Raw genomic sequence first — 16022 nt, forward strand, 5'->3', positions numbered from 1 at the left:
TATTGTGCCTGCTACAACTACAGCTGCACCAACAACGACAGCACCAACAGCACCCACTAGAACTACATTGGCTCCGGCAACAGAAACTGAAATACCCACAACTGAAAGTACAGCTGCTTCAACTACAACTCCCCCCTCTACAACAACAGGGACAACAATATCTACAATCAGCCAAAATACAATAACAGCTCAAACTACAACAGCACCAACGACCAAAACTGCAGCATCTACAACAACAACACTCGCACAAACTACTACAACAGCAACCCCAACTATAACTAGTGCCCCAACTGCAACTGCCCCCACTTCGACTACAGCTGCACAACCCACAGCTGAATTTTCCCAAACAACAAGCACAGCCGCACCCAATTCAACTACAATTGCGCCATTCACAACTACAGCAACTCTAGCCACTACTACAGAAGCACCAACTACATCTACTCTGGCAAAAACTGCTACTGTTCCTGCTACAACTACACTTGCACAAACAATGACAGCACCAACAACAACAACAACAACTGTACCCACTACAACTACATCAGCACCAACTACAACAAGTGAAAACCCAACAACATCAGAGACAATATCTACAATAATATCTACTACTAGTGGCCGAACTACAATCAGTGCCCCAACTGCAACTGCCTCCACGTCAACTACAGCTGCACAACCCACAACTGAATCCTCCCAAACGACAAGCACAGCCACACCCAATACTGTTCCAATCATAACTAAAGCAACTCTAGCCAACACGACAGGAACACCAACTACATCTACTGTGGCACAAACTACTACTGGTCCTGCTACAACTGCATCAACAGCAACAGTACCCACTAAAACTACATCAGCACCAACTGCAACAACTGAAATCCCTACAATATCAGAGACAACAATATCTACTACAGGTGGCCCAACTACAATCAGTGCCCCAACTGCAACTGCCTCCACGGCAACTACAGCTGCACAACCCACAACTGAATTCTCCCAAACGACAAGCACAACCACACCCTCTACAACTACAACTGCACCAATCACAACTACAGCAACTCTAGCCACTACAACAGATGCACCAACTACGTCTACTCTGGCACAAACTACTATTGTGCCTGCTACAACTACAGCTGCACCAACAACGACAGCACCAACAACAACTGTACCCACTAGAACTACATCAGCTCCGACAACAGAAACTGAAATACCCACAACTGAAAGTACAGCTGCTTCAACTACAACTCCCCCCTCTACAGCTCAAACTACAACAGCACCAACGACCAAAACTGCAGCATCTACAACAACACTCGCACAAACTATTACAACAGCAACCCCAATTACAACCAGTGCCCCAACTGCAACTAACCCCACTTTGAATACAGCTGCAAAACCCACAGCTGAATTTTCCCAAACAACAAGCACAGCCGCACCCAATTCAACTACAATTGCGCCATTCACAACTACAGCAACTCTAGCAACTACTACAGAAGCACCAACTACATCTACTCTGGCACAAACTGCTTCTGTTCCTGCTACAACTACACTTGCACAAACAATGACAGCACCAACAACAACAACAACAACAAAAACGACTGTACCCACTACAACTACATTTGCACCAATCACTACTACAGCAACTCTAGCCACTACAAAAGATGCACCAACTACATTTACTCTGGCACAAACTACTATTGTGCCTGCTACGACTACAGCTGCACCAACAACAACTGTACCCACTAGAACTACATCAGCTCCGACAACAGAAACTGAAATACCCACAACTGAAAGTACAGCTGCTTCAACTACAACTCCCCCCTCTACAACAACAGGGACAACAATATCTACAATCAGCCAAAATACAATAACAGCTCAAACTACAACAGCACCAACGACCAAAACTGCAGCATCTACAACAACACTCGCACAAACTACTACAACAGCAACCCCAACTGCAACCAGTGCCCCAACTGCAACTGCCTCCATGGCAACTACAGCTGCACAACCCACAACTGAATTCTCCCAAACGACAAGCACAGCCACACCCACTACAACTAAAACTGCACCAATCACAACTACAGCAACTCTAGCCACCACGACAGAAGCACCAACTACATCTACTGTGGCACAAACTACTACTGTTCCTGCTACAACTACAGCTCCACCAACAGCAACAGTATCCAATACAACTACATCAGCACCAACCACAGAAACTGAAATACCCACAACTAAAAGTACAGCTGCTTCAACTACAACTTCCCCCTCTACAACAACAGGGACAACAATATCTACAATAATATCTACTACTAGTGGCCGAACTACAATCAGTGCCCCAACTGCAACTGCCTCCATGACAACTACAGCTGCACAACCCACAACTGAATTCTCCCAAACGACAAGCACAACCACACCCTCTACAACTACAACTGCACCAATCACAACTACAGCAACTCTAGCCACTACAACAGATGCACCAACTACGTCTACTCTGGCACAAACTACTATTGTGCCTGCTACAACTACAGCTGCACCAACAACGACAGCACCAACAACAACTGTACCCACTAGAACTACATCAGCTCCGACAACAGAAACTGAAATACCCACAACTGAAAGTACAGCTGCTTCAACTACAACTCCCCCCTCTACGACAACAGGGACAACAATATCTACAATCAGCCAAAATACAATAACAGCTCAAACTACAACAGTACCAACGACCAAAACTGCAGCATCTACAACAAAACTCGCACAAACTACTACAACAGCAACCCGAACTATAACTAGTGCCCCAACTGCAACTGCCCCCACTTCGACTACAGCTGCACAACCCACAGCTGAATTTTCCCAAACAACAAGCACAGCCGCACCCAATTCAACTACAATTGCGCCATTCACAACTACAGCAACTCTAGCCACTACTACAGAAGCACCAACTACATCTACTCTGGCACAAACTGCTACTGTTCCTGCTACAACTACACTTGCACAAACAATGACAGCACCAACAACAACTGTACCCACTACAACTACATCAGCACCAACTACAACAAGTGAAAACCCCACAACATCAGAGACAACAATATCTACTACTGGTGGCGCAACTACAATCAGTGCCCCAACTGCAACTGCCTCCACGTCAACTACAGCTGCACAACCCACAACTGAATCCTCCCAAACGACAAGCACAGCCACACCCAATACTGTTCCAATCACAACTAAAGCAACTCTAGCCAACACGACAGGAGCACCAACTACATCTACTGTGGCACAAACTACTACTGGTCCTGCTACAACTGCATCAACAGCAACAGTACCCACTAAAACTACATCAGCACCAACTGCAACAACTGAAATCCCTACAATATCAGAGACAACAATATCTACTACAGGTGGCCCAACTACAATCAGTGCCCCAACTGCAACTGCCTCCACGGCAACTACAGCTGCACAACCCACAACTGAATTCTCCCAAACGACAAGCACAACCACACCCTCTACAACTACAACTGCACCAATCACAACTACAGCAACTCTAGCCACTACAACAGATGCACCAACTACGTCTACTATGGCACAAACTACTATTGTGCCTGCTACAACTACAGCTGCACCAACAAAGACAGCACCAACAACAACTGTACCCACTAGAACTACATCAGCTCCGACAACAGAAACTGAAATACCCACAACTGAAAGTACAGCTGCTTCAACTACAACTCCCCCCTCTACAACAACAGGGACAACAATATCTACAATCAGCCAAAATACAATAACAGCTCAAACTACAACAGCACCAACGACCAAAACTGCAGCATCTACAACAACAACACTCGCACAAACTACTACAACAGCAACCACAACTATAACTAGTGCCCCAACTGCAACTGCCCCCACTTCGACTACAGCTGCACAACCCACAGCTGAATTTTCCCAAACAACAAGCACAGCCGCACCCAATTCAACTACAATTGCGCCATTCACAACTACAGCAACTCTAGCCACCACGACAGAAGCACCAACTACATCTACTTTGACACAAACTACTACTGTTCCTGCTAAAACTACACTTGCACCAACAATGACAGCGTCAACAACAACTGTACCCACTACAACTACATCAGGACCAACTACAACAACTGAAATCCCCACAACATCAGAGACAATATCTACAATAATATCTACTACTAGTGGCCGAACTACAATCAGTGCCCCAACAGCAACTGCCTCCACGGTAACTACAGCTGCACAACCCACAACTGAATTCTCCCAAACGACAAGCACAACCACACCCTCTACAACTACAACTGCACCAATCACAACTACAGCAACTCTAGCCACTACAACAGATGCACCAACTACGTCTACTCTGGCACAAACTACTATTGTGCCTGCTACAACTACAGCTGCACCAACAACGACAGCACCAACAACAACTGTACCCACTAGAACTACATCAGCTCCGACAACAGAAACTGAAATACCCACAACTGAAAATACAGCTGCTTCAACTACAACTCCCCCCTCTACAACAACAGGGACAACAATATCTACAATCAGCCAAAATACAATAACAGCTCAAACTACAACAGCACCAACGACCAAAACTGCAGCATCTACAACAAAACTCGCACAAACTACTACAACAAAACTCACACAAACTACTACAACAGCAACCCCAACTACAACCAGTGCCCCAACTGCAACTGCCCCCACTTCGACTACAGCTGCACAACCCACAGCTGAATTTTCCCAAACAAGCACAGCCGCACCCAATTCAACTACAATTGCGCCATTCACAACTACAGCAACTCTAGCCACTACTACAGAAGCACCAACTACATCTACTCTGGTACAAACTGCTACTGTTCCTGCTACAACTACACTTGCACAAACAATGACAGCACCAACAACAACAACAACTGTACCCACTACAACTACATCAGCACCAACTACAACAAGTGAAAACCCCACAACATCAGAGACAACAATATCTACAACAATATCTACTACTGGTGGCGCAACTACAATCAGTGCCCCAACTGCAACTGCCTCCACGTCAACTACAGCTGCACAACCCACAACTGAATTCTCCCAAACGACAAGCACAGCCACACCCAATACAACTACAACTGTTCCAATCACAACTAAAGCAACTCTAGCCAACATGACAGAAGCACCAACTACTATTGTGCCTGCTACACTTGCACCAACAACGACAGCACCAACAACAACTGTACCCACTAAAACTACATCAGCACCAACAACTGAAATCCCCACAACATCAGAGACAACAATATCTACGACTGGTGGCCAAACTACAATCAGTGCCCCAACTGCAACTGCCTCGAAGTCAACTACTGCTGCACAACCCACAACTGAATCCTCCCAAACGACAAGCACAGCCGCACCCAATACAACTACAACTGCACCAATCACAACTACAGCAACTCTAACCACTACAACAGAAGCACCAACTACATCTACTGTGGCACAAACTACTACTGTTCCTGTTACAACTACAGCTGCACCTAAAACGACAGCAGCAACAACAACTGTACCCACTAGAACTACATCAGCTCAGACAACAGAAACTGAAATACCCACAACTGAAAGTACAGCTGCTTCAACTACAACTCCCCCCTCTACAACAACAGGGACAACAATATCTACAATCAGCCAAAATACAATAACAGCTCAAACTACAACAGCACCAACGACCAAAACTGCAGCATCTACAACAACACTTGCACAAACTATTACAACAGCAACCCAGACTACAACCAGTGCCCCAACTGCAACTGCCTCCATGGCAACTACAGCTGCACAACCCACAACTGCATTCTCCCAAACGACAAGCACAGCCACACCCACTACAACTAAAACTGCACCAATCACAACTACAGCAACTCTAGCCACCACGACAGAAGCACCAACTACATCTACTGTGGCACAAACTACTACTGTTCCTGCTACAACTACAGCTCCACCAACAGCAACAGTATCCATTACAACTACATCAGCACCAACCACAGAAACTGAAATACCCACAACTAAAAGTACAGCTGCTTCAACTACAACTTCCCCCTCTACAACAACAGGGACAACAATATCTACAATAATATCTACTACTAGTGGCCGAACTACAATCAGTGCCCCAACTGCAACTGCCTCCATGACAACTACAGCTGCACAACCCACAACTGAATTCTCCAAAACGACAAGCACAACCACACCCTCTACAACTACACCAATCACAACTACAGCAACTCTAGCCACTACAACAGATGCACCAACTACGTTTACTCAGGCACAAACTACTATTGTGCCTGCTACAACTACAGCTGCACCAACAACGACAGCACCAACAGCAACTGTACCCACTAGAACTACATTGGCTCCGGCAACAGAAACTGAAATACCCACAACTGAAAGTACAGCTGCTTCAACTACAACTCCCCCCTCTACAACAACAGGGACAACAATATCTACAATCAGCCAAAATACAATAACAGCTCAAACTACAACAGTACGAACGACCAAAACTGCAGCATCTACAACAACAACACTCGCACAAACTACTACAACAGCAACCCCAACTATAACTAGTGCCCCAACTGCAACTGCCCCCACTTCGACTACAGCTGCACAACCCACAGCTGAATTTTCCCAAACAACAAGCACAGCCGCACCCAATTCAACTACAATTGCGCCATTCACAACTACAGCAACTCTAGCCACTACTACAGAAGCACCAAATACATCTACTCTGGCAAAAACTGCTACTGTTCCTGCTACAACTACACTTGCACAAACAATGACAGCACCAACAACAACAACAACTGTACCCACTACAACTACATCAGCACCAACTACAACAAGTGAAAACCCAACAACATCAGAGACAATATCTACAATAATATCTACTACTGGTGGCACAACTACAATCAGTGCCCTAACTGCAACTGCCTCCACGTCAACTACAGCTGCACAACCCACAACTGAATCCTCCCAAACGACAAGCACAGCCACACCCAATACTGTTCCAATCACAACTAAAGCAACTCTAGCCAACACGACAGGAGCACCAACTACATCTACTGTGGCACAAACTACTACTGGTCCTGCTACAACTGCATCAACAGCAACAGTACCCACTAAAACTACATCAGCACCAACTGCAACAACTGAAATCCCTACAATATCAGAGACAACAATATCTACTACAGGTGGCCCAACTACAATCAGTGCCCCAACTGCAACTGCCTCCACGGCAACTACAGCTGCACAACCCACAACTGAATTCTCCCAAACGACAAGCACAACCACACCCTCTACAACTACAACTGCACCAATCACAACTACAGCAACTCTAGCCACTACAACAGATGCACCAACTACGTCTACTATGGCACAAACTACTATTGTGCCTGCTACAACTACAGCTGCACCAACAAAGACAGCACCAACAACAACTGTACCCACTAGAACTACATCAGCTCTGACAACAGAAACTGAAATACCCACAACTGAAAGTACAGCTGCTTCAACTACAACTCCCCCCTCTACAACAACAGGGACAACAATATCTACAATCAGCCAAAATACAATAACAGCTCAAACTACAACAGCACCAACGACCAAAACTGCAGCATCTACAACAACAACACTCGCACAAACTACTACAACAGCAACCACAACTATAACTAGTGCCCCAACTGCAACTGCCCCCACTTCGACTACAGCTGCACAACCCACAGCTGAATTTTCCCAAACAACAAGCACAGCCGCACCCAATTCAACTACAATTGCGCCATTCACAACTACAGCAACTCTAGCCACCACGACAGAAGCACCAACTACATCTACTTTGACACAAACTACTACTGTTCCTGCTAAAACTACACTTGCACCAACAATGACAGCGTCAACAACAACTGTACCCACTACAACTACATCAGGACCAACTACAACAACTGAAATCCCCACAACATCAGAGACAATATCTACAATAATATCTACTACTAGTGGCCGAACTACAATCAGTGCCCCAACAGCAACTGCCTCCACGGTAACTACAGCTGCACAACCCACAACTGAATGCTCCCAAACGACAAGCACAACCACACCCTCTACAACTACAACTGCACCAATCACAACTACAGCAACTCTAGCCACTACAACAGATGCACCAACTACGTCTACTCTGGCACAAACTACTATTGTGCCTGCTACAACTACAGCTGCACCAACAACGACAGCACCAACAACAACTGTACCCACTAGAACTACATCAGCTCCGACAACAGAAACTGAAATACCCACAACTGAAAATACAGCTGCTTCAACTACAACTCCCCCCTCTACAACAACAGGGACAACAATATCTACAATCAGCCAAAATACAATAACAGCTCAAACTACAACAGCACCAACGACCAAAACTGCAGCATCTACAACAAAACTCGCACAAACTACTACAACAAAACTCACACAAACTACTACAACAGCAACCCCAACTACAACCAGTGCCCCAACTGCAACTGCCCCCACTTCGACTACAGCTGCACAACCCACAGCTGAATTTTCCCAAACAAGCACAGCCGCACCCAATTCAACTACAATTGCGCCATTCACAACTACAGCAACTCTAGCCACTACTACAGAAGCACCAACTACATCTACTCTGGTACAAACTGCTACTGTTCCTGCTACAACTACACTTGCACAAACAATGACAGCACCAACAACAACAACAACTGTACCCACTACAACTACATCAGCACCAACTACAACAAGTGAAAACCCCACAACATCAGAGACAACAATATCTACAACAATATCTACTACTGGTGGCGCAACTACAATCAGTGCCCCAACTGCAACTGCCTCCACGTCAACTACAGCTGCACAACCCACAACTGAATTCTCCCAAACGACAAGCACAGCCACACCCAATACAACTACAACTGTTCCAATCACAACTAAAGCAACTCTAGCCAACATGACAGAAGCACCAACTACTATTGTGCCTGCTACACTTGCACCAACAACGACAGCACCAACAACAACTGTACCCACTAAAACTACATCAGCACCAACAACTGAAATCCCCACAACATCAGAGACAACAATATCTACGACTGGTGGCCAAACTACAATCAGTGCCCCAACTGCAACTGCCTCGAAGTCAACTACTGCTGCACAACCCACAACTGAATCCTCCCAAACGACAAGCACAGCCGCACCCAATACAACTACAACTGCACCAATCACAACTACAGCAACTCTAACCACTACAACAGAAGCACCAACTACATCTACTGTGGCACAAACTACTACTGTTCCTGCTACAACTACAGCTGCACCTAAAACGACAGCAGCAACAACAACTGTACCCACTAGAACTACATCAGCTCAGACAACAGAAATTGAAATACCCACAACTGAAAGTACAGCTGCTTCAACTACAACTCCCCCCTCTACAACAACAGGGACAACAATATCTACAATCAGCCAAAATACAATAACAGCTCAAACTACAACAGCACCAACGACCAAAACTGCAGCATCTACAACAACACTTGCACAAACTATTACAACAGCAACCCAGACTACAACCAGTGCCCCAACTGCAACTGCCTCCATGGCAACTACAGCTGCACAACCCACAACTGAATTCTCCCAAACGACAAGCACAGCCACACCCACTACAACTAAAACTGCACCAATCACAACTACAGCAACTCTAGCCACCACGACAGAAGCACCAACTACATTTACTGTAGCACAAACTACTACTGTTCCTGCTACAACTACAGCTCCACCAACAGCAACAGTATCCATTACAACTACATCAGCACCAACCACAGAAACTGAAATACCCACAACTAAAAGTACAGCTGCTTCAACTACAACTTCCCCCTCTACAACAACAGGGACAACAATATCTACAATAATATCTACTACTAGTGGCCGAACTACAATCAGTGCCCCAACTGCAACTGCCTCCATGACAACTACAGCTGCACAACCCACAACTGAATTCTCCAAAACGACAAGCACAACCACACCCTCTACAACTACACCAATCACAACTACAGCAACTCTAGCCACTACAAAAGATGCACCAACTACGTTTACTCAGGCACAAACTACTATTGTGCCTGCTACAACTACAGCTGCACCAACAACGACAGCACCAACAGCACCCACTAGAACTACATTGGCTCCGGCAACAGAAACTGAAATACCCACAACTGAAAGTACAGCTGCTTCAACTACAACTCCCCCCTCTACAACAACAGGGACAACAATATCTACAATCAGCCAAAATACAATAACAGCTCAAACTACAACAGCACCAACGACCAAAACTGCAGCATCTACAACAACAACACTCGCACAAACTACTACAACAGCAACCCCAACTATAACTAGTGCCCCAACTGCAACTGCCCCCACTTCGACTACAGCTGCACAACCCACAGCTGAATTTTCCCAAACAACAAGCACAGCCGCACCCAATTCAACTACAATTGCGCCATTCACAACTACAGCAACTCTAGCCACTACTACAGAAGCACCAACTACATCTACTCTGGCAAAAACTGCTACTGTTCCTGCTACAACTACACTTGCACAAACAATGACAGCACCAACAACAACAACAACAACTGTACCCACTACAACTACATCAGCACCAACTACAACAAGTGAAAACCCAACAACATCAGAGACAATATCTACAATAATATCTACTATTGGTGGCCGAACTACAATCAGTGCCCCAACTGCAACTGCCTCCACGTCAACTACAGCTGCACAACCCACAACTGAATCCTCCCAAACGACAAGCACAGCCACACCCAATACTGTTCCAATCACAACTAAAGCAACTCTAGCCAACACGACAGGAACACCAACTACATCTACTGTGGCACAAACTACTACTGGTCCTGCTACAACTGCATCAACAGCAACAGTACCCACTAAAACTACATCAGCACCAACTGCAACAACTGAAATCCCTACAATATCAGAGACAACAATATCTACTACAGGTGGCCCAACTACAATCAGTGCCCCAACTGCAACTGCCTCCACGGCAACTACAGTTGCACAACCCACAACTGAATTCTCCCAAACGACAAGCACAACCACACCCTCTACAACTACAACTGCACCAATCACAACTACAGCAACTCTAGCCACTACAACAGATGCACCAACTACGTCTACTCTGGCACAAACTACTATTGTGCCTGCTACAACTACAGCTGCACCAACAACGACAGCACCAACAACAACTGTACCCACTAGAACTACATCAGCTCCGACAACAGAAACTGAAATACCCACAACTGAAAGTACAGCTGCTTCAACTACAACTCCCCCCTCTACAACAATAGGGACAACAATATCTACAATCAGCCAAAATACAATAACAGCTCAAACTACAACAGCACCAACGACCAAAACTGCAGCATCTACAACAAAACTCGCACAAACTACTACAACAGCAACCCCAACTACAACCAGTGCCCCAACTGCAACTGCCCCCACGTCAACTACAGCTGCACAACCCACAACTGAATTCTCCCAAACGACAAGCACAGCCATACCCAATACAACTACAACTGTTCCAATCACAACTAAAGCAACTCTAGCCACCACGACAGAAGCACCAACTACATCTACTGTGGCACAAACTACTACTGTTCCTGCTACAACTACAGCTGCATCAACAGCAACAGTACCCACTAAAACTACATCAGCACCAACTGCAACAACTGAAATCCCTACAACATCAGAGACAACAATATCTACTACTGGTGGCCCAACTACAATCAGTGCCCCAACTGCAACTGCCTCCACGGCAACTACAGCTGTACAACCCACAACTGAATTCTCCCAAACGACAAGCACAGCCACAACCACTACAACTAAAACTGCACCAATCCCAACTACAGCAACTCTAGCCACTACAACAGATGCACCAACTACATCTACTCTGGCACAAACTACTATTGTGCCTGCTACACTTGCACCAACAACGACAGCACCAACAACAACTGTACCCACTACAACTACATCAGCACCAACAACTGAAATCCCCACAACATCAGAGACAACAATATCTACAACAATATCTACGACTGGTGGCCAAACTACAATCAGTGCCCCAACTGTAACTGCCTCGAAGTCAACTACTGCTGCACAACCCACAACTGAATCCTCCCAAACGACAAGCACAGCCGCACCCAATACAACTACAACTGCACCAATCACAACTACAGCAACTCTAACCACTACAACAGAAGCACCAACTACATCTACTGTGGCACAAACTACTACTGTTCCTGCTACAACTACAGCTGCACCAACAACGACAGCACCAACAGCAACAGTACCCACTAGAACTACATTGGCTCCGGCAACAGAAACTGAAATACCCACAACTGAAAGTACAGCTGCTTCAACTACAACTCCCCCCTCTACAACAACAGGGACAACAATATCTACAATCATCCAAAATACAATAACAGCTCAAACTACAACAGCACCAACGACCAAAACTGCAGCATCTACAACAACAACACTCGCACAAACTACTACAACAGCAACCCCAACTATAACTAGTGCCCCAACTGCAACTGCCCCCACTTCGACTACAGCTGCACAACCCACAGCTGAATTTTCCCAAACAACAAGCACAGCCGCACCTAATTCAACTACAATTGCGCCATTCACAACTACAGCAACTCTAGCCACTACTACAGAAGCACCAACTACATCTACTCTGGCACAAACTGCTACTGTTCCTGCTACAACTACACTTGCACAAACAATGACAGCACCAACAACAACAACAACAACTGTACCCACTACAACTACATCAGCACCAACTACAACAAGTGAAAACCCCACAACATCAGAGACAACAATATCTACAACAATATCTACTACTGGTGGCACAACTACAATCAGTGCCCCAACTGCAACTGCCTCCACGTCAACTACAGCTGCACAACCCACAACTGAATTCTCCCAAACGACAAGCACAACCACACCCTCTACAACTACAACTGCACCAATCACAACTACAGCAACTCTAGCCACTACAACAGATGCACCAACTACGTCTACTCTGGCACAAACTACTATTGTGCCTGCTACAACTACAGCTGCACCAACAACGACAGCACCAACAACAACTGTACCCACTAGAACTACATCAGCTCCGACAACAGAAACTGAAATACCCACAACTGAAAGTACAGCTGCTTCAACTACAACTCCCCCCTCTACACCAACAGGGACAACAATATCTACAATCAGCCAAAATACAATAACAGCTCAAACTACAACAGCACCAACGACCAAAACTGCAGCATCTACAACAACACTTGCACAAACTATTACAACAGCAACCCAGACTACAACCAGTGCCGCAACTGCCTCCATGGCAACTACAGCTGCACAACCCACAACTGCATTCCCCCAAACGACAAGCACAGCCACACCCACTACAACTAAAACTGCACCAATCACAACTACAGCAACTCTAGCCACCACGACAGAAGCACCAACTACATCTACTGTGGCACAAACTACTACTGTTCCTGCTACAACTACAGCTCCACCAACAGCAACAGTATCCATTACAACTACATCAGCACCAACCACAGAAACTGAAATACCCACAACTAAAAGTACAGCTGCTTCAACTACAACTTCCCCCTCTACAACAACAGGGACAACAATATCTACAATAATATCTACTACTAGTGGCCGAACTACAATCAGTGCCCCAACTGCAACTGCCTCCATGACAACTACAGCTGCACAACCCACAACTGAATTCTCCAAAACGACAAGCACAACCACACCCTCTACAACTACACCAATCACACCTACAGCAACTCTAGCCACTACAACAGATGCACCAACTACGTTTACTCAGGCACAAACTACTATTGTGCCTGCTACAAGTACAGCTGCACCAACAACGACAGCACCAACAGCAACAGTACCCACTAGAACTACATCGGCTCCGGCAACAGAAACTGAAATACCCACAACTGAAAGTACAGCTGCTTCAACTACAACTCCCCCCTCTACAACAACAGGGACAACAATATCTACAATCAGCCAAAATACAACAACAGCTCAAACTACAACAGCACCAACGACCAAAACTGCAGCATCTACAACAACACTTGCACAAACTATTACAACAGCAACCCAGACTACAACCAGTGCCCCAACTGCAACTGCATCCATGGCAACTACAGCTGCACAACCCACAACTGAATTCTCCCAAACGACAAGCACAGCCACACCCACTACAACTAAAACTGCACCAATCACAACTACAGCAACTCTAGCCACCACGACAGAAGCACCAACTACATCTACTGTGGCACAAACTACTACTGTTCCTGCTACAACTACAGCTCCACCAACAGCAACAGTATCCATTACAACTACATCAGCACCAACCACAGAAACTGAAATACCCACAACTAAAAGTACAGCTGCTTCAACTACAACTTCCCCCACTACAACAAAGGGGACAACAATATCTACAATAATATCTACTACTAGTGGCCGAACTACAATCAGTGCCCCAACTGCAACTGCCTCCATGACAACTACAGCTGCACAACCCACAACTGAATTCTCCAAAACGACAAGCACAACCACACCCTCTACAACTACACCAATCACAACTACAGCAACTCTAGCCACTACAACAGATGCACCAACTACGTTTACTCAGGCACAAACTACTATTGTGCCTGCTACAACTACAGCTGCACCAACAACGACAGCACCAACAGCAACAGTACCCACTAGAACTACATTGGCTCCGGCAACAGAAACTGAAATACCCACAACTGAAAGTACAGCTGCTTCAACTACAACTCCCCCCTCTACAACAACAGGGACAACAATATCTACAATCAGCCAAAATACAATAACAGCTCAAACTACAACAGCACCAACGACCAAAACTGCAGCATCTACAACAACAACACTCGCACAAACTACTACAACAGCAACCCCAACAATAACTAGTGCCCCAACTGACTCTGCCCCCACTTCGACTACAGCTGCACAACCCACAGCTGAATTTTCCCAAACAACAAGCACAGCCGCACCCAATTCAACTACAATTGCGCCATTCACAACTACAGCAACTCTAGCCACTACTACAGAAGCACCAACTACATCTACTCTGGCACAAACTGCTACTGTTCCTGCTACAACTACACTTGCACAAACAATGACAGCACCAACAACAACAACAACAACTGTACCCACTACAACTACATCAGCACCAACTACAACAAGTGAAAACACCACAACATCAGAGACAATATCTACAATAATATCTACTACTAGTGGCCGAACTACAATCAGTGCCCCAACTGCAACTGCCTCCACGTCAACTACAGCTGCACAACCCACAACTGAATCCTCCCAAACGACAAGCACAGCCACACCCAATACTGTTCCAATCACAACTAAAGCAACTCTAGCCAACACGACAGGAGCACCAACTACATCTACTGTGGCACAAACTACTACTGGTCCTGCTACAACTGCATCAACAGCAACAGTACCCACTAAAACTACATCAGCACCAACTGCAACAACTGAAATCCCTACAATATCAGAGACAACAATATCTACTACAGGTGGCCCAACTACAATCAGTGCCCCAACTGCAACTGCCTCCACGGCAACTACAGCTGCACAACCCACAACTGAATTCTCCCAAACGACAAGCACAACCACACCCTCTACAACTACAACTGCACCAATCACAACTGCAGCAACTCTAGCCACTACAACAGATGCACCAACTACGTCTACTCTGGCACAAACTACTATTGTGCCTGCTACAACTACAGCTGCACCAACAACGACAGCACCAACAACAACTGTACCCACTAGAACTACATCAGCTCCGACAACAGAAACTGAAATACCCACAACTGAAAGTACAGCTGCTTCAACTACAA

The 16022-nt window shown here is 45.7% G+C and overlaps 1 protein-coding gene across 1 annotated transcript; it reads left to right on the forward strand.

Annotated features, from left to right (window-relative positions):
• Positions 1 to 5155: 5155 nt before the first annotated feature.
• LOC140364341 (uncharacterized) lies at positions 5156 to 14850 on the forward strand. Its single transcript, XM_072450438.1, has 9 exons — positions 5156 to 5224; positions 6214 to 6364; positions 7734 to 7927; positions 9224 to 9440; positions 11727 to 11822; positions 11919 to 12455; positions 12750 to 12959; positions 13119 to 13645; positions 14689 to 14850. The coding sequence occupies exons 1-9, from the start codon at positions 5156 to 5158 to the stop codon at positions 14848 to 14850; spliced, it is 2163 nt and encodes a 720-aa protein (XP_072306539.1).
• The last annotated feature ends 1172 nt before the right edge of the window (positions 14851 to 16022 follow it).

Source organism: Eucyclogobius newberryi, unplaced genomic scaffold (assembly GCF_026437365.1).
Source record: "Eucyclogobius newberryi isolate DKJ021-1_F unplaced genomic scaffold, fEucNew1.0.hap1 SCAF_18, whole genome shotgun sequence".
NCBI classification, from domain to species: Eukaryota; Metazoa; Chordata; class Actinopteri; order Gobiiformes; family Gobiidae; genus Eucyclogobius; species Eucyclogobius newberryi.